Consider the following 21,430-nt stretch of genomic DNA (forward strand, 5'->3'; position numbering starts at 1 on the left):
CCTCCATATCTACTCTTAATACACATGGTTAAACAACACATTTGTGGATATTTTGAAGTCTGTCAAATTTTGGTTTAAGCACTGCTTATATAGTCTTCAAAATAAAACTATTTTGCCTACCAACTCTGTTTTTTTCTCACAGAAGACAGAAGACGACTTCATTTTAGTTTTGCCTAAACACAAGACTTAATATCTGTTTGAAGTGATGCAGAATAATGTTTCCAGTCAGCTAACTATGATTGGATGGCATATGTTTTCTCACAGAATGTTACCATGTGAGGTTTTGCATTATTAAAGTTAATAAATGTATTTGAAAAAAAGAAATCATCAGTGTTACAGTTAGCTACATTTTTTGGCCAAATCAATTTTCCACGGTTTTCCCAAACAAGTGTTTTATAGTGTAAATTATATTTTGATTGATTGGTGTTTAACACCTTTTTTTTTGTGCTAATTCGTGGCGGTCAGTTTTTATTGATGGCGGGAGCCGGAGTGCTCGGAGAGAACCACCAACATTCGGTAGGAAAACTGACAATCCTCCTAGTCAATAAAGATTGGAGTCGAGCGCACCTGCCACGTGCGGGATTCGAACTCAATTATATTGCATATCATCTAGTATAATAATTTAGAATTAATACAATATCTCTGCATGGACTACTTAGACCACTCGGCCACCGAGGCCCCTCTGTGTAAATTATAATGCATTATGTTAGTTGCACAACAATATATAATTTAGCACTTCTCACAGTTGCAAAATAGAAGTAAAAGTCCTCAAATATTTTTTCCAATGTCGAGCATCGTAAGCCAAATTCATTGAAATGTAGTGTCTATAAGATGTGAGGATAATTGAAAAGGGACTAGTCTACGTTAGCACAAACTCGAGAAAGATTTACAAAAGAAAGCAATTAGAAATTATTTAGTATAAAACAAATCTGATTTATAGATATTCAATGAAATAATACGTGTCTGGTCCAAATAACAGTTTTAGACTAGATTGGTCCCGGATAGTTTTGTTTCGAAATATGTCGAACAGCAAACATTTATAGTGAATTTTGATTTCGTCAAAGAAATTAAAAAAAAATTTTTCAAGTAATAAAGAAGAATTGATTAGTTGCTGCTTTTTAGAATATAATTAACTGTACAACTTTAGTGAAAGAAAAGTATGAAATATAATTTCCCCGACTATTTTCTCCTGTTACGTCGTATTTCTATTGCATAAATTATACTATCATGCCTGGTAAACCATCAAATCTCAACCAAAAGGTTAAGCGAGAAAAAAGTTAACTGGCACTTCCTGTTGAGCTTTTCTGGTACAAAATATCAAAAATATAGATAGGGTAGGTCTACTTTTCACCAATTTATTGTCAATCTGTAAATATTTTAGGAGAATGTCATGCCATAGATAACTGAATGAGAGCTTGTCTCGTTCATTACTCGGACAAATGTGATTTAAAATGACATCGGAATGACTTTTCTCCCGCAGGTCAGTGCGGACAGCTCAGTGACTTTTTGACAAAATGACAATGAGTTCATCAATACGTAACAATACGTTACATCTTCAATAAGTCGACTTACCCTATCCATATTTTTGATATTTTGTACCAGGAAAGCTCAACGGGAAGTGCCAGTAAACTTTTTTCTCGCTTAACCTTTTGGTTGAGATCTGATGGTTTACCAGGCATGACTATATACTATACAAGTATAATTTATGCAACAGAAATAATTTCAGAAAAAAACACTTTCTTCTATGAAAAAAAAACCAGGCATTCCATGTATAACAGACAACAAGATGTAGACACAAGTAAACCAATGCTACAAATGCTTCGTTTTAGATTTCACACAGCAACTTGTACTGCATGACAGTCTTCACATCCAATCTTTTATGGTAATATTCTTTACAAAGCACAAAAATGTCGGCATTCACCTCAAAAGCTAACAAAACCTTTAAACACTTATTAAGGAGGGATATAGTTACGATACTGTTGTCAGGTCACTAAAGATGGCATATTTTGGCTTTAATATTGAGTCACTTATAGGGTCGTTGCATCGGAAATAAACACATTTATTCTAAAACCAGTTGTTGGCATGATACGGGTTATGTTCTTCTCATATATTTTATGATGGTATGATACTAAACCCCTAACGGGAGGGATTCTGCTTGATATTCATATGATGAAGACATAATCTTTCAATCAGGTTAATTGAGGTCTGGAGCTGGCATGTCAGTAACTGCTAGTAGTCCTTTGTTAATGTATGTATCATTGTCGTTTTGTTAAGTTTCTTTTGTTACCTATTCTGACATCTGACTCGGGCTTCTTTTAAACTGAGTTTTACTGTGCGTATTGCTGTGTGTTTGTTTTTTCTACATTGGCTAGATGTATAGGGGGAGGGTTGAGATCTCAAAAATCATGTCTAACCCCGCCGAATTTTTGCGCCTGTCCCAAGTCAGGAGCCTCTGGCCTTTGTTAGTCTTGTATGATTTTTAATTTTAAGTTTCTTTTATATATTTCGGAGTTTAGTATGACGTCCATTATTACTGAACTAGTACATATTTTTGTTTAGGTGCCAGCTGAAGCACGCCTCCAGATGCGAGATTTTCTCGCTGTATTGAAGACCTATTGGTGGCCTTCGGCTGTTTTCTGCTCTTTGGTCGGGTTGTGTCTTTGACACATTCCCCATTTCCATTCTCAATTTTATTCAATACGAAAAAAACCCGATGTATTTTAGCAGTGTTTCAAACTATAGATTAGGGAAACAATCAGAGCTCTGGGGACTGATATTACTAATATGTGGCACTGCAAAGAATGGTCGTCAAGTGAAACAATTAACATATATATCCTGAGACATGTGCCTGTGTATATATCGTTAGATATACTGTTCCCAGGTTTGCTTAAATTAAATTTCAGTATGATAAATCTGGATAAATTGATAAAGATAAGTAAACATTTGAATTCACATTATACACTTTTTTTTATTATGTTATGCAAATTCAGCAACATAATAATAATAATATTGTCAGGTAAAATATAACATTTACTGATTTATAATGGGGCCTCGGTGGCCGAGTGGTCTAAGTAGTTACTACTGTAATCACTAGCCAGTCAACACTGAGGTTGTGAGTTCGAACCCCGCTCGTGCGGGTGCACTCGACTCCAATCTTAATTGACTAGGATTGTCAGTTTTCCTATCGAAGGTCGGTGGTTTTCTCCGGGCACTCCGGCTTCCCCCACCAATAAAAACTGGCCGCCACGAAATAGTCCAAAAGCAATGCTTAAAAGTGGCGTTAAAACACCAAAAATCAAAATCAATCTGATTTATAATAATCTGAGACTACTATAACACATACTGACTGTGTTATAGTAGTTTCAGTAATAATTTATATCATGAATAAAGTTCAAATCCTTTTTTAATACTTTGTCTGAGTTGTCATCATAGACCGAATTGACTTTAAAGACGGTCCGAGTTGATTTATAGACGGACCGAGTTGATTTATATGTCGGTCCGATTTGACTCGGTCCGAGTTGTCTCCGGACCGAGTTGTCCCGCATTCTTAATTGGAGTTGTCTTTCTTGTCAGCGGCCATTTGTAAACAAGTGCTTGCCAACAATTTTCGAAAAATTTTCATAAAATTGATCAAGAGTATGGTAAGCTTGATGTTTGCGACCTTTAACGACATGAAAAACATGTAAACTACCACAATTATGTTTCGACAGTAACACCCAAATTGTATTTAAATCTTAAGTACAGTGCACAAAATCTTAATAAATTTAGCAAAAATATTGAAAACATTTGTGTAGCCAACTTTAGGTCAAAAGTAACCAACTATTCCAGAAAATGAATAATTAAGTTGCTAGATTGTTTCCTAATAAAAAGCATCTTCAAACTCAATAACAACCAGGAGTCCAGAGTGATTTTCAGCCTTAGTGGGTGGTCAAATTAGAAAAATTGATATGGACACAGAATCCCATAGGGTGTTAAGTGTATTTATATCCCATTTGGGGAATTATATTTTGAGTTGGATATTATAAGTCATTTGGGAGATTGGTCCAAACTGGGTCACTAATAGAGCTCTATCCCTCTGACTCATGTTCAGTTCAGTTTCTTGTGTGTTCCTCCATTAATTGTGGAGCACTACCCATAGGGTATAATTTTAGCAACTATATACACCTGAAGACATGAAAGTATATACATGTATGGTGGTGATGAAATATAAACCAAATTCATTTGATAAAACTGAATACATGAAAATACACTTATCTTAATCCCTGATTTATATATATGATTGTACAATGTAATCAAAGATAAAAAGATAATACACACATGAAAATTAAATTGAATACTATTCAATTACTACAGCAATTTCAATACATGTACTTATGGAAAAAGCAAGAATATCTTTTTTCAAGAATAAAAAAAACCCAAAACAGTTGGACTAAACAATCCCTCTTAATTCATTGAGAGAAAGTTTTGATCTACTCTGATCCTTTCAAACTTTTACACATAAACTACAAAATGTATATGGGCCAAATTTATTAAACAAATCCTAGAGATACATGATTGCAAAACCTTTAATGATGACAGTAGAGCAAAGCTATTCAGACTCCCCTAAGAACAAACCTGATCATCATTCCTCTATTAAATATTTGGATAATTTGGTCAAGTCTGAAAATACCTTAATTAGCACATGATTACCTTAAGGCAACTGGGAAAAAAAAGCCTAGGGTTATCAATATTGTTTCATGTCTTTCAAAAACTTGGATTCCCCTTCTTAGCCAAGAAATCAAATTTTACTCATTAACCCTTTTAAATCAATTACATCAGTGCATTGTACATTGTAGATCAAAACCTACAAGAGCAAAATTCTAAAAAATTTTATTCTGAAAAATTTCGTAACATTTTGATGATAGGCAAATGTAAACCTTATGTTGATCAACTTACTTTGAAATCTGACAACTCTATGGTAGCAAAAATGAGACTAAGTGCTCAAACATGTAACCTCGAAATTGAAAGAGGGAGATATAATAAAATTACTAGAAATGAAATATTTGTAAATTATGTATGCAAAATAAAAGTGAAGACGAATACCACTTCATGTGGCATTGTCAAATTATAAAAGGGAAAGAGAAACTCTTTAGACAAAAAATATCTAAAACTATTTAAATTTTAAAACTATACATATATATATCAACAAGGATCATTAGTGTTAAAATAGCATTATTATTAAACAGTGAGTCTATACAGATAGTAAAGATGTGTTCTTTTTACATTTTTGAAATGTCTAAAGTTAGATGATTTACATAACATTCAGTTAACTTGCAATTGTATACAACCTATAATGTATTGATATTAGAGTTGCCATTCATAAAAAAATTAATGTATGCTAACACAATGTACTTTGAATTGAGCCTTTACCGATTGTTATAATTGTCTATTGTCTGTTAATTCAGTTATTCATTTATTTTTTTCAGTGTAAACATCCAAAGAGCTATTAGCAGAAATGTGGCAATATTTTTGGCCCCACTTTGTTTACCATCTAATGAGATGGTTTCCAAGAGACAACAGAAAGAAAATGTAAGTGGCTAATAACGCTTATGTATGGACTTATAGATTCAAGGATGGTAGTTGACATTACAAAAAAACTTAGAAAACTTGTCTGTTATTTCTCTGGAAAGACTTTTAAAATCTTAGGATATACCAATTTTATAGTATTTTCATTCAAGAAAAAACATATGATTTGCATTATGTTTTGAGTCTGGCTTTTATGAAATTTTAACCCTTATTGTATATTAAGTTAATGTACTTTATACTTCATGTACATGATAAGAAATCTAAGCATGCATGGCATTTAGCATGCTACAGCTAAACTTAAGCTACATGAAGCTTATTTTCAATATTCAAATTTTCATTTCAAACATATATTTGTTATGAATTGCAACAATAAGTTTATTGATGAGGAGACCAAGTGTGTTATTTACATGTATTGATACCATGTCCATGTTTCATTAACATTTTGCCTACATGTAGAAATTAAGAGTAGTACAATGGATATTTAAGGAACATCTGAAAACAAAAAAGCACAGGAAACAAAGCAAGTGAAGATCAAGATTAATTCATAAAAATGCACACTTCTCCCCAGAAAAAGGTCCATGAATGTGATGTCTGGTTTTAGATCATTTTAAAAATTTCATGAATTTTCATGCTTTTCTGTTGTTCTAATCATAAGAAAATGTACACAATATATTTATATTTTCTAGCTTTGAAAAGTTTTTATGATGACTATTTGAATCATTTATTCATTGACATACACACAGATTTGAAGTTTAGTACATCTGTCATAAATTATTTAAGTGATAGCCTACTCTTGATAAATCAATAAAGAATTGATTTCTTCCTAAAAATTGGTATATTTGACATGTTAAAGATTCATGTGTTATGATTTTCTAAATACTGATTTTTTTATAATATTTTCGTTCCAGATTTATATTGTTGGCCATCTTTTCCTTGGCCTTACTGGTACCCCAGTTTTATGTACTGGTCCTTAAGAAGACAACAAGATGGTGTATCCAGCCATTGTTTCAACTTCTTATTGTATCCATAGTCTTCACCATTGTTGCAATAGGTGAGGTTATATAACAAAATCTTTTACAAGCAGTTCAACTTCCTAAATAATGGTTTTATGATAGTAGTTCAGTCACTTTGTTGTGTATAATCTATGTTAGAGTGTTTGGAAAATAAATTGATATGGTTTAGTTTATGGATAAATTGTGTTTTTTAAGCTACAATTTGATGTCAATTAGTCTTATTGGTATTTAAAACCAGATAACATACAGAAAAGCACAGACCTTATATATAAGGTAATAAGTTATACATGTATTACTACTATAATATACATGTAGCAGGTCAAATTCCCAATGTTTTTTTATGATATCTTAGCAATATTAAAATAAGGAGATGTGGTCTGATTGCCAATGAGACAACTATCCACCGGAGTTCAAATGACATCAATGTAAGCAATTATACATTATGGTAAATCTAATTATCTTTACTTAAATATATATTTCTACAGAAGAGGGAATGCATGGAACTATCAGATAATTATCAGCTTAATAGAAAAAAAAGGATATGGGGTGTCCATCCACGACACAAAATCAGTACATGCAAGCAAAAAAACACAAAAAAGCAAAGGAACAGCGCTTTTATTACTGTCCTTCATCTCAAAGTCACAGTGAGAGGTTCAACATGGAGCAAAAAAACTCTCACCTCACTGCAAGTTTAAGACGGCCCCTAGCACCGGCATGAGCGGAATAAAAAATGGCTTTGTGTGCCTCTTAATTTGGTTTTGGCTCTTATGCATTTTGAGATTTCCTATGTTCCACATACATTTGTAGGAGGAGTTAGCCATTTTTTATCATTAACTTTTGAATTTCCAAGGTTAACTACTGACTTTGCTGTATTGAAACAAATATTGGAATAGGAATAGGAATTTGAGAGCTTGACTACAGTTTTTCTAATACCAGTTTACTATAAAAAAAGAATTTTAGTCAGATTTGTTGGAAACGTTAAAATTATAATAGATAAGAATGTATTTGCATGTTTATGGATGTATGTGTTCCTTTATTTCATGCTTTTGTCATTGATAAAGCTGCTGAGCACTTGGTGAACATGCCTTAATTATAATACATAATGTAAGGGACTTTTATTTCAGGTTTCACATTACTGTTCATGTTGATGAACCCAGTACCAAGACTGATCAAATTTGTCTTCCATATTTTTGGCGTTATTTGTTTCATAGAAGGTTTGGTACATATTGGGCTGACATCACAAGCTGCAGAATGTGTAAGTTTTTTTTCAAGGAATTTTTTTAAACTTTTTTAGGAATTTTTATTGTAAATTTTCATATATATCAAAATTTTGGTTGTTCTCCTTTGGCGATAGTAAAATCTTCAAATTTTAAGCAATCTTATAAATTCTATTCATGAAAGCTAGCTTCATGCATGGATTTGATGTTGATCATCCCAATCATCAAATACTTCTTTCTAAAATTGATTTTCAGCTTTTACAAGAGCCAAGAAACTGCATTTCCAAAATATTCAATTGTTCTGATAAGAGTAGTTTCACAAGTTTTGAATTATCTCTATTAATTCTTCTTATCCAAGTTAGTTTTAAACCTTTTATTTTTTAGACCTCCTGTGAAGTATGGTTGGAAAGAAAATGCTTTTCAGGAAAACTATAGATAGTTTGAGAATATATGTGTAAAGTAATAGAAAAAAGAAATCAGCTTTATCATGAAATGCACAGAACTTTAGCATTAAGTTTGAACATGTAAATTAAAAACTAGCTTCAAAGATGGAAATAATTAATTTTACTTGAAGTACAAAACAGGTGATTAAATTAAAATATGATATATACATGTTTCCATTCTCGACTCTATGTATGCTTTTACAGAAAAATACAACAGATGAATTATACCAGATATGTTACGGGTACAGCTGGGTGTGTGCTATTAGCATTAGTAAGTTTCATATATAAATTCACAATTAGTTCATCAATTAAGGGCCAAATGATTAATTAGTGAACTTTTCAGCATGTATGTATAGAGTAGACTTTAAGTGAGACTTCAATTGTTACATTTAAAAGTACTGGGTTTCAAGCATTTCTCAGGCTACAGGTTGAAACAAACTCTCTTATATAGTAAGGATTATATGTGTTTATTGGGAAAACACAAAATGAAGATAAAAGGAAGTTTAAGATAACATTTTGTGATAATGTTTGAAGGTACAGCTTCTGTTACAAGAGAAGTTGTCTTGAAACATTAACCCTCTGGACCAAAATGTCTTAATTGTACACACTATTTATATAATTACACAGGATTTATACTCCAGTTTAGAAGTCGTACAAAGAATTACATTGTGTACCAACTGTTTCTGCAGAAAAAGTGTCCTTTCTGTAAAATTCGGCCACTAAATTCAGAAACCTAGATAGTTTAAACAGTAACAAAAGGTGGCTATGATGGAAAATTGATTTCCATTGAAAATTATAAGATTTTTTGTGTTACAAAATCTGAAAAATCGAGTAAATTTTATCAATGCATATATGTTTGGATGATGCTGACAAATTTTAAGTTTTTTAATGATTAAGTTATGCCAGTTGACCAAAGGTCACTCTACGTAAATCACTTCATTGGACTCTTTTCTGTGAAGTAATATCTAAAGCATTGTGCATCAGAAATGTACAATGAAATGGCGAATGAAAATTATGGCGTCTATTTAAATGCAATGAATTTATGATGCAAAATATAGTGTCAGTAGAACAAACAAGAAAACATGTAATAATTGATTAAACAAGCTTGACGTATTGCAGATTTGTATACAATATAATTGAATTTATAGACTGGACATTCTTTTTCCTATAGTTTTAAGAGCATATTAAATTTTAATATTAAAATGATATTTTATTTCAGTTTTCTTCTTTTTGATGTTACCATTCTGGGTTATTAACGTGGTGAAGAGAGACAGCGTGTTAGATAACAGAATGAGAACAGGAGTATGTTATGAACCAGTGAGTTGTTGTTCCTGTTTGTGGCATGTCTAGATGACAAGATTGACGAAAAATAACAGCGTGAGAGTCATTTAAGTCAGCCTAATTTTCACAGAATTTTGTACTTATAATTTAAGATATCTGTTTAATAATGTTTTACAAGATTTGGAGTAAATTTAAGGAAAATCACAAAGTTTAGTATAGCCATCATGATATAAGAATATATATAACTATACCAGCATTTTAAGGCATCTTTTATGCACTTTGTGAAAATGTATTAACATTGGTTTTCAAACATTCTTTTGTATTTGCAAGTACATTGTAATTAATTGAGGGCGGGCATATAAGAACTAACCAGATCATTTGCCATAGTAATATATAATCAACAGGTCTCTTTTAATGTTCAAGTGGTTCTTGTATTATGATCAGTGCTCTAGCTCAGAAATCTGTAAAAATGTAACAGATTTGTATATGTGTGAAACTAAAGAGATTTTCTGTTTTTTTTCTCTCTCGAAGATGTAAGTGAATATTTAAAGTATTTCAAAGACTTTTCAGTTCAGACTTTGAACATAACAATCTTTTCAGTTCAGACTTTGAACATAACAATCTTTTCAGTTCAGACTTTGAACATAACAATCTTTTCAAATCAAAATTCTTTTGAATTTTTAATATTTCATCTAATATATATATTTAGCATTTCATTATATAACCATATTCAGTATAAGCAATTATTGCTGCCTTGCATTTGTTCATTTTGTTGTCATTGTATGACTTGTTTTAATTTAAAACATAATTGACAAATTAACATTCTGTTACTTTACATTTTATTGCAGTCTAACTTAGTGTCCTATTATGTGCTTATTGAGCATCCATTGTACATTGATTTTCTGTCTTATAATACTCTATTTTTGAATAAGTTAATTTTTTAAAAATATTTGTGCAATGCTAATCAATGTCATCTAAGGTTTTGCCCTTTACTTTAGATATATATCAAAAACCTTCATTCCTGAATCAGAGGAAGATAAAAAAAGTCAATGTGTCTCACAGGACACCATGCTTGCTTACGCTATCACATTTGTATGTTCAGTTAACCACATAGTCTAGATCAAAACCATAATTTGGCATACATAGTAAACTACCTAAAACCAATCCTTAACCTTGATGTGGGACAGACAAATGGAGGGGCAGAAGGATGTTTGTACCTTAAATTATAATTCTCCTTCTATCATAGGTGGGTCATTGATAAGGAATGATAACAATTTAGTTAGTCAGTATTTCTTTTAAAGTCCAACAAAGTAGAGAATAATGGGCCAAAAAATAAAGAATACAAAAAATGTGTGCCCAAAATTGAAGAAAAGGAAATTAAGGGGATGCTGATTTAAGAGAGAGATTAAATAACAGAGAATGATGGACAAAAAAGAAATCAATAGAAATGGCTTTTCATAACTACATCCATGTTCCAATAATTTTTTTTGTAGAAGGTCCAATTTTTAAGATCCGTCTAGTATCTGTTTTAAGTAATACTGTAGTATCTGTTGTCTGTTCAATGCTACAATGTCTCTATGTAAATTGTTTGTCTTTAGTTTGATGTTTATCTCACAAATTGCAATATTTATTCAACACGTTCTTTCTGTTTTCCCACAATTATCAGGATTGTGATTTGAGATGATAATGTAACATTCAATATTCATGTGTGTAAAGTTATTCAATGACATTCTGTTACATTTTGATATATATTTGTTATTAACTGTAGATTACAATACCTCCAGCTGGACTGGAGATTTATCTATTAGAATTTATCAATAAAATGAATTTATATGAACTGATATTGCTTTTTAGTTCTTATTTCTCATTTAACTTCACAAAGGGCATGCATACTTAAGGGTTAGATATGATGTTAGTGGCCATGTTGAAACCTTTCCATAATTCACTATACCAGACAGTTGAAAAAAGAGGGGAAAAAGATAGCAGAGGGACATTCAAACTCACAGATCAAAAATAAACTGACAATGCCATGGCTAAAAAAGAAAAGAAAAACAGAAAAACAATAGTACATAAGACACAACATAGAAACTAAAGACTAAGCAACACGAACCCCACCAAAACTGGGGGTGATCTCGCGTTTCTAGAGTGGTAAGCAGATCCTGCTCCACATGTGGCAGTTAAAAGTTAATGTAAGAATAAACCAACACAAAATTATTTGGAAAGACTTATGAAGACAAGTCCATTTATTTTATAAACCTGAATCTTGACACAGAACAGGAAAGTAACAATAGTATTGGATTATTCCTTTAAAAAAGCAGAAATCATGTTGACAATTTTATAAAACATTTCAAAAGTAAATTTATTCGAAAATAATTCTGCTAAAACAAAGTCAATACCTAAGAGTCAATTAGAATCTCCTAGAAAGATTTGTGATAGTACCAGTGACCAAGAAATAATATCACAATAATACAGCTATGCCTTTTACCAGTATCGAACAAAAGCTTGAACATAAACATGCAGAACCAAATACAATGAAAGTCCCAACTATGTATTGGCTTCTGAAGCTACACAAAACACCTTACAAATATAGATTCATTTCGTCTTCAAGCCATTGTTCCACTACTAAATTGTCTATTCTTCTTACCAGTACACTTGGTACAATCAAAAACCTGATAATAAATTGTTCAAATAAGGCCTTCGAAAATAGTGGAATTAATTACTTTTGGAGTGTCAAGAACTCGTTGGAAGTACTTGATAAATTACATGCATATATTGGTGATTTTGAATCTGTTCAAAGTTTTGATTTTTCTACCCTATATACCACATTGCCTCACATTCTCATGAAGAAAAAATTCACACACCTAATTAAATGGGCATTTAAAAAGTCAGAAGTGAATATATATGTTCAAACTCTTTTAGGTCATTTTTTAGTAGCAATAAACAAAAAAACTATGTCAATTGGACATGCTTTGATACTATATATGCCCTTGAATTTTTACTAGATAACATTTTTGTTCGCTTTGGAGATTCCGTATATTGTCAGGTTATCGGAATTCCAATGGGGACTAACTGTGCACCACTTATTGCGGACCTTTTTTTGTATTGCTATGAGTTACAATTTATGACAAAAATCAGCAAAGACCCATCGAAACAACATCTGATACACAAATTTAATAATACTTTTAGATATTTGGATGATATTTTGGCTCTTAATAATGACGACTTCAGTATGTATACTAAAGAAATTTATCCTGTTGAACTTACTTTAAATAAAGCTAATACTAACAATGACCACTGCCCTTTCCTCGATCTTGATATCTATATCATTAATGGAAAGCTTAATACTAAAATATATGATAAAAGAGATGATTTTTCATTTCCTATCGTTAATTATCCATTTTAGATGGTGACGTTCCCTTGTCACCATCTTACGGTGTTTATATATCTCAACTTGTACGATTCGCTCGTGTATGTAAAAATGTTTTAGATTTTAACGAGAGAAATTTATGTATTACTGAAACATTATTACACCAGGGTTTTCGATATCACAAACTAGTCAAAACATTTACTAAATTTTATCATCGGTATAAGGACATCATTCGTAAATATAGCTCAACATGCAGACTTCTTATACGTTCAGGTATTTCACATCCATTTTTTTATGGAAATATTCTTTATAAAGCACAAAAATGTCAGTATTCACCTCTGAAGCTAACAAAACATTTAAATAGACTTATTAAGAAGGGATATAGCTACGATACTGTTGTCAGGTCATTAAAGATTGCATATTTTGGCGTTAATATTGATTCACTTATAGGGTCTTTGCATCGGCACTTAACACATTTATTTAAAAACCAGTTGTTGGCATGACACGGGTTATGTTCTTCTCATATATGTTATGATGGTATGATACTAAACCCCTAACGGGAAGGATTGTGCCTGATATTCATATGATGAAGACATAATCTTTCAATCAGTTTAATTGAAGTCTGGAGCTGGCATGTCAGTTAACAGTAGTAGTCTGTTGTTATTTATGTATTATTGTCATTTTGTTTATTTTCTTTGGTTACATCTTCTGACATCAGATTCGGACTTCTCTTGAACTGAATTTTCATGTGCGTATTGTTATGCGTTTACTTTTCTACATTGGCTAGAGGTATAGGGGGAGGGTTGAGATCTCATAAACATGTTTAACCCCGCCGCATTTTTGCGCCTGTCCCAAGTCAGGAGCCTCTAGCCTTTGTTAGTCTTGTATTATTTTTAATTTTAGTTTCTTGTGTACAATTTGGAGTTTAGTATGGCGTTCATTATCACTGAACTAGTATATATATATTTGTTTAGGGGCCAGCTGATTGACGCCTCCGGGTGCGGGAATTTCTCGCTGCATTGAAGACCTGTTGGTGACCTTCTGCTGTTGTCTGTTCTATGGTCGGGTTGTTGTCTCTTTGACACATTCCCCATTTCCATTCTCAATTTTATCAATAACAAATAAACATGAAGCTGCTATTGATCACAGGGTTCTCACTCTGTATTTACTTTAATTACACAATAAAAAAATTATTCATTTTATTGAATATCTGCACTTGGTATATGCTAGACAAGATACATTCCTTTTACGGTCAGTTTTATTGTCATCTGAACAAAATCGAAATATGAGGCTTATGCATGCCAGGTGCTAGAACTGGCACATCTCATTTCCATTGAGATTGTTTGGCCCTCCTTTCAGTTATCGTCATTTGACTTTGAAATTCTGCAAATTTTACTCATTAAAATTTCTGATTAGGTCAGTTTAACCACTAATGGTAATGATATTTGGTATGCAGTTGTATTAGACTAATTAGTATTAGAACTTTTCAATTCCAAAGATATTACATAGTCCCTCCCTGTCAGTCATAGCCTATTCAGTGGCGGATCCAGAACTTTTTGTAAGGAGGGGGGGGGGGGGTGCATGGACTTACCTAAAGGGGGGGGGGGGGGGGGGCGCTCCAGTCATGCTTCAGTGATTCCCTATATAATCAACCAAATTTTTCCCACAAAAGGGGGGACCGGGCCCACCAGGCACCCCCTGGATCCGCCTATGCTATTGACTCTGAAACGTATGTATATTTACATGTTAAAGATTGTGAAGCAGTCAGTTGAAAGGAACCATTTATGATAAGTCTGTTGCATTAGCCTTGGGATTTCTCATTTCCACATAGGTTATTTAACGTAGCACCTTCATTTATATTTCATAGACTTTTAATGTTTAACATATTAGAATAAAAATATGTGGTATGATTGCTAATAAAATACTCTCCACCATAGACCAATTCCATAGAAGTTAACGACTACAGGTCAATATACGGCCTTCAACAATGAGTAAAAACCCATACCGCTTAGTATGCTATAAAAAGTCCCGAAATTACAAATGTAAAACAATACAAATGATAAAACTAACGGCATGATTATGTACAAAACATACAAAAACAAATATGATATAAGGGAGCTACCATTTGATTTTTATGGGGGGGGGGGGGGGGGGGGGCTAAGATGAAATTAAAAAAAAAATAGGCAGGACAGGAGTTTTGAGTAAAAAAAAGGCAAGATGGGACACTTTGCAAAAAAAAAAAAGGCAGGATGACAATTTATGTAAAATAAAAGTCAGGATAAACTAAAAAAAAAAGGCAGAACCGAATAGAGTGAAAAATAATAAGGCAGGACAGAGATTACAAATAAAAAAAAATGCAGGACAACATTTTTCATCCTAGCCCACCCCCCCATAAATATCAAATGGTAGCTCCCTAAAGCAACAAACGACAACAACTAAATTACAGTCCTGACTTGAAACACACAGGTACAGAATGTGGCGGGTTAAACATGTTTGCTGGGGCCAACCCCACCCCTCCCCCCTAACATGGAACAGTGGTGTAACAGTTCAACGTGAGAGCATAATGTATAAATCAGTTATTGTGACTTGACTGTTAGAGTTATCATATAAAAAGTAATAACAAAAATACCAAACTCCGAGGAATATTCAAAACGGAAAGTCCCTAGTCAAATGGCAAAATCAAAAGCTTAAACTCATCAAACGAATGGATAACAACTTTCATATTTCTGACTTGGTACAGGCATTTTCCTTATGTAGAAAATGGTGGATTAAACCTGGTTTTATAGCTAGTTAAATCTTTCACTTGATGACAGTCGCATTAAATTACATCAAATTGACAATGATGTGTGAACAAAACAACCAGACACAATAGGTAAAAATGTCAAAAATAAGTGTACAGCAGTCAATACTGTGTTAAATTGATTATCTTCATCACTATAAAAACAAACAAATGTGTAATAAAAGATCTTTAGCTTTGTGACAAAAGACATATATGCGAGACATATGGATGCTGATACAGCGACAGTTAGAACTCTGTATAGAGAAATTTTATTTTTATTGTCATACTATTATATCATATTTCAGTACCTTTGATAAAGATACCTGTTGTTATCACATGTCCTTTGTCCTTGACCTCAGTAACTGCAAAAAAAAAGCTACAGTTTTTTTTTAGTCATGACAATTTTTCATATAATAGTACAATAATGAATAAATTGTAATGCAAGGTCTAAATGTATTTCATCGAGAGTTCACCTGACCTTAACCTCATTTCAGGGATACATGATTAAAGTTTAGGTTTTATGGTCCATTAAATATATATATCAGCTACTATAAGCGATGGGTCAATTATCTTTGGAAAATGGACTGATTGTAAGGTAAGCATGTTCGTCAGCTGATAAGTTTCATCTGACCATGACTAATTTCATGTTATATTGTGAATTTAATGAGATCGATGTGGTTCTCAGATACAATTAGCGATATATATATATAAATATACTATATTTGGTGTATTAAATGGTTGTATATGTCTGGTCTATTGTCTTCATATGACCTTGGCCTAACTTTTTTATGATTCGTTGGTCAATACTAAAATTTTGTGGTTTGGTCCATTATTGCTAGTACTATAAGCAATATGTCAACATTATTTTATGCTTGGAATGATTGTAAGGTGTACTTGTAACATGAATGATAGTTTTTACTTTGATCTTCGAGTGAGTTAACTTTGGGTTTTTTTGGAGGAGTGCGTTAACTGAATGATTTGTTAGTTATTGCACTCTCCAGTCCCGACGGACGTGTGTCGATTGTCATAGGAAAAGCAAAGAATGGGAGAAGTTTTTACCAGTCCTCTAACTTCCATCTCAGAAGTTACTATTTCACTTTAGCTCCGCCTCCTTGGCCTAGTAAATTATGAAATCAATGACCATAAAATGTCCTAATAAATTTTTAAAAATGCATATAAAACAATGTATCAAAAATAAATTCGGGAAAGGGGTGGGTGGAGGTTTACCCTAACACTAGCCAAACTTGTAAACCTTACCCTAAATAAGAAATGTTTCCTATTCTTGAAACAAATAATGCACAAGGAATAACCTGGTCTATAAACGAAGAGGCGATAATGATAAATTGGTGGACACTTGTTTGTATCGTTTCAAAATATATATTAAAAACAAATGTCACTGGATTTAGTCATTTCATTTCCTCCACTTTTTAAAGGTATATCTCCGTGAATTGAGCATGCTTAAAGTATTTATATCTTGACCTTACGCAATCAAAAATTCATCTATAAATCGAGCGTTTTCATGGTGGTTTGAAAGGCAGAATAACTTTACAATAAATTATAAATTTGCATCTATCCCCTAAAGAGTTTTCGCCTATGAATTGGGGAGGTGATGGCACTTCAATAACACGTACATCGCTCTCTGGTCTTCAAATCTTGATGAAAGTATTACGGCAACAATTTATTTACCTGTACATTTATCATTAAATCAAATCCTGATAAGAAGAGTTCATTTTCTGAAAATAAGAGATGTTTTGTCATAGACGTGCTACAATTTGATTGACCTATTCAATTAAAGAAAAGTACAGTTAAGTTTAACCTTTGGCACGTGTCATCGCCCATTAATGTTACACATAAAATTGAGAATGGAAATATGGAACGTGTCAAAGAGACAACAACCAGACCAAGGAGCAGAAAACAGCCGAAGGCCACCAATGGGTCTTCAATACAGCGAGAAAATCCCGCACCCGGAGGCGTGATTCAGCTGGCCTCTAAACAAAAATGTGTACTAGTTTAGAGATAATGGACGTCATACTAAACTCCGAAATATATGAATGAACTAAAATTAAAAATCATACAAGACTAACAAAGGCCCATACATACTATATAGTCACGTCTTACTCATTAACATATTTAATCCACTTAAAGTTACGCTTTTCGTGAACTAAATACGCTAATTGTTAAAAGGCGTGCTATATATGTTTAACATATCTGTCTGGCAGGGTCTGAGCTTGAACGCATTTTCATGGTTCATTGGTCAATGTCTAGTTTTCATAGTTAAGTATGTTTCGCAGATTCTAAGAGCAATAGGTCAATTATATTTGAATGTTTTCAAGACATAAATGTCCGTCTGGCAGTGTTTATTTGACCATGATCTCTTTATGATTAGTTCTGTTTCAGAGATACTACATGTATAAGCAATTGGTCAAATTTATTTGTGTATGGAATTATTATATCAAAATTGGGGTCATTAGCAATTTAAAGGTTTTAATCTCTTGTCATATTTTCTGAATAAGCCATAATAGATCATAATTTTGTAAGAACATCATTATGGACACATGACGCTGTGATACTATGAATTGTAGTTAAGATGGAAATACGCTTTGAGAACATAATTGGTTTGAATTTGATGCAACTGTCATACAAGTGAGAGGTTTAGCTAGCTATAAAACCACGTTTAATCCACTATATTCTACGTGAGAAAATGCAGGTACCAAGTCCGGAATATGACAGTTGTTATCCATTCGTTTGCTCTGTTTGAGCTTATTATTTTGCCATTTGATTAGGGACTTTCCTTTTTGAATTTTCATCGGTGTTCAGTATTTTTTACTTTTTTTTGAAATGATTAAGAAAAGTAGCCAACCTTTGGCATAAAATAGATAGAGAAAGGAATTCAAAAATCACTATTCTTATTTGCATTTTCTTTTATATCATTAGTTTTAAAGTATGCATAGTAAAATTAGGAATGGTATCATAGTTGATAAAACAAGGTACTAGTATAACAAACTTAGTAGTGTTAATTATGTGGTATACAAATAGAAAAACTAAAAATTCAGTGTAAAAACAATGAAAACAATATCCAAATCCTGTACCCTGTTGTCCAAAATACAAAAAATTGAAGGTTTATCCAAAATATTTCTGCTTTCTAACTGAAAATGCCCAAATCACTAGGTACCTCTGAAGAACAGAGCATTACTGATGAAAAATGACAGACTAGCAAAACAAGCGCACTTAATGTCAAGATATCCAATTAATCTGTCAAATTTATCTAACTTTTCTTAATCAGAGTTAATGCCATTAAAAGATCGATTTTTCTTGTCGATTTTGCGACGAAAATATCAGATTGGGATTTCTCATTTCCACATAGGTTATTTAACGTAGCACCTTCATTTATATTTCATAGACTTTTAATGTTTAACATATTAGAATAAAAATATGTGGTATGATTGCTAATAAAATACTCTCCACCATAGACCAATTCCATAGAAGTTAACGACTACAGGTCAATATACGGCCTTCAACAATGAGTAAAAACCCATACCGCTTAGTATGCTATAAAAAGTCCCGAAATTACAAATGTAAAACAATACAAATGATAAAACTAACGGCCTGATTATGTACAAAACATACAAAAACAAATATGATATAAGGGAGCTACCATTTGATTTTTATGGGGGGGGGGGGGGGGGGGGGGGGGGGCTAAGATGAAATTAAAAAAAAAATAGGCAGGACAGGAGTTTTGAGTAAAAAAAAGGCAAGATGGGACACTTTGCAAAAAAAAAAAAAGGCAGGATGACAATTTATGTAAAATAAAAGTCAGGATAAACTAAAAAAAAAAAGGCAGAACCGAATAGAGTGAAAAATAATAAGGCAGGACAGAGATTACAAATAAAAAAAAATGCAGGACAACATTTTTCATCCTAGCCCACCCCCCATAAATATCAAATGGTAGCTCCCTAAAGCAACAAACGACAACAACTAAATTACAGTCCTGACTTGAAACACACAGGTACAGAATGTGGCGGGTTAAACATGTTTGCTGGGGCCAACCCCACCCCTCCCCCCTAACATGGAACAGTGGTGTAACAGTTCAACGTGAGAGCATAATGTATAAATCAGTTATTGTGACTTGACTGTTAGAGTTATCATATAAAAAGTAATAACAAAAATACCAAACTCCGAGGAATATTCAAAACGGAAAGTCCCTAGTCAAATGGCAAAATCAAAAGCTTAAACTCATCAAACGAATGGATAACAACTTTCATATTTCTGACTTGGTACAGGCATTTTCCTTATGTAGAAAATGGTGGATTAAACCTGGTTTTATAGCTAGTTAAATCTTTCACTTGATGACAGTCGCATTAAATTACATCAAATTGACAATGATGTGTGAACAAAACAACCAGACACAATAGGTAAAAATGTCAAAAATAAGTGTACAGCAGTCAATACTGTGTTAAATTGATTATCTTCATCACTATAAAAACAAACAAATGTGTAATAAAAGATCTTTAGCTTTGTGACAAAAGACATAGATGCGAGACATATGGATGCTGATACAGCGACAGTTAGAACTCTGTATAGAGAAATTTTATTTTTATTGTCATACTATTATATCATATTTCAGTACCTTTGATAAAGATACCTGTTGTTATCACATGTCCTTTGTCCTTGACCTCAGTAACTGCAAAAAAAAAAGCTACAGTTTTTTTTTAGTCATGACAATTTTTCATATAATAGTACAATAATGAATAAATTGTAATGCAAGGTCTAAATGTATTTCATCGAGAGTTCACCTGACCTTAACCTCATTTCAGGGATACATGATTAAAGTTTAGGTTTTATGGTCCATTAAATATATATATCAGCTACTATAAGCGATGGGTCAATTATCTTTGGAAAATGGACTGATTGTAAGGTAAGCATGTTCGTCAGCTGATAAGTTTCATCTGACCATGACTAATTTCATGTTATATTGTGAATTTAATGAGATCGATGTGGTTCTCAGATACAATTAGCGATATATATATATAAATATACTATATTTGGTGTATTAAATGGTTGTATATGTCTGGTCTATTGTCTTCATATGACCTTGGCCTAACTTTTTTATGATTCGTTGGTCAATACTAAAATTTTGTGGTTTGGTCCATTATTGCTAGTACTATAAGCAATAGGTCAACATTATTTTATGCTTGGAATGATTGTAAGGTGTACTTGTAACATGAATGGTAGTTTTTACTTTGATCTTCGAGTGAGTTAACTTTGGTTTTTTTTGGAGGAGTGCGTTAACTGAATGATTTGTTAGTTATTGCACTCTCCAGTCCCGACGGACGTGTGTCGATTGTCATAGGAAAAGCAAAGAATGGGAGAAGTTTTTACCAGTCCTCTAACTTCCATCTCAGAAGTTACTATTTCACTTTAGCTCCGCCTCCTTGGCCTAGTAAATTATGAAATCAATGACCATAAAATGTCCTAATAAATTTTTAAAAATGCATATAAAACAATGTATCAAAAATAAATTCGGGAAAGGGGTGGGTGGAGGTTTACCCTAACACTAGCCAAACTTGTAAACCTTACCCTAAATAAGAAATGTTTCCTATTCTTGAAACAAATAATGCACAAGGAATAACCTGGTCTATAAACGAAGAGGCGATAATGATAAATTGGTGGACACTTGTTTGTATCGTTTCAAAATATATATTAAAAACAAATGTCACTGGATTTAGTCATTTCATTTCCTCCACTTTTTAAAGGTATATCTCCGT

At 32.5% G+C, this 21,430-nt stretch overlaps 1 protein-coding gene across 1 annotated transcript; it reads left to right on the forward strand.

Moving 5' to 3' along the window:
- The first annotated feature begins 3,560 nt into the window (after positions 1–3,560).
- Positions 3,561–11,360, forward strand: LOC127719898 (uncharacterized). The gene is made up of 6 exons (XM_052226253.1): positions 3,561–3,641; positions 5,466–5,568; positions 6,474–6,616; positions 7,703–7,833; positions 8,443–8,509; positions 9,458–11,360. The coding sequence occupies exons 2-6, from the start codon at positions 5,495–5,497 to the stop codon at positions 9,586–9,588; spliced, it is 546 nt and encodes a 181-aa protein (XP_052082213.1). The 5' UTR covers positions 3,561–3,641; positions 5,466–5,494; the 3' UTR covers positions 9,589–11,360.
- The last annotated feature ends 10,070 nt before the right edge of the window (positions 11,361–21,430 follow it).

The sequence above is a fragment of the Mytilus californianus genome, unplaced genomic scaffold (assembly GCF_021869535.1).
Source record: "Mytilus californianus isolate M0D057914Y unplaced genomic scaffold, xbMytCali1.0.p SCAF_11, whole genome shotgun sequence".
NCBI lineage: Eukaryota > Metazoa > Mollusca > Bivalvia > Mytilida > Mytilidae > Mytilus > Mytilus californianus.

Coding starts and splice junctions, on each gene's coding strand:
- LOC127719898 (XM_052226253.1), top strand. CDS start 5,495: ATGTGGCAATATTTTTGGCCCCACTTTGTTTACCATCTAATGAGATGG. Junction 7,834..8,442: donor CATCACAAGCTGCAGAATGT/GTAAGTTTTTTT, acceptor ATGCTTTTACAG/AAAAATACAACAGATGAATT. Junction 8,510..9,457: donor GGTGTGTGCTATTAGCATTA/GTAAGTTTCATA, acceptor ATTTTATTTCAG/TTTTCTTCTTTTTGATGTTA.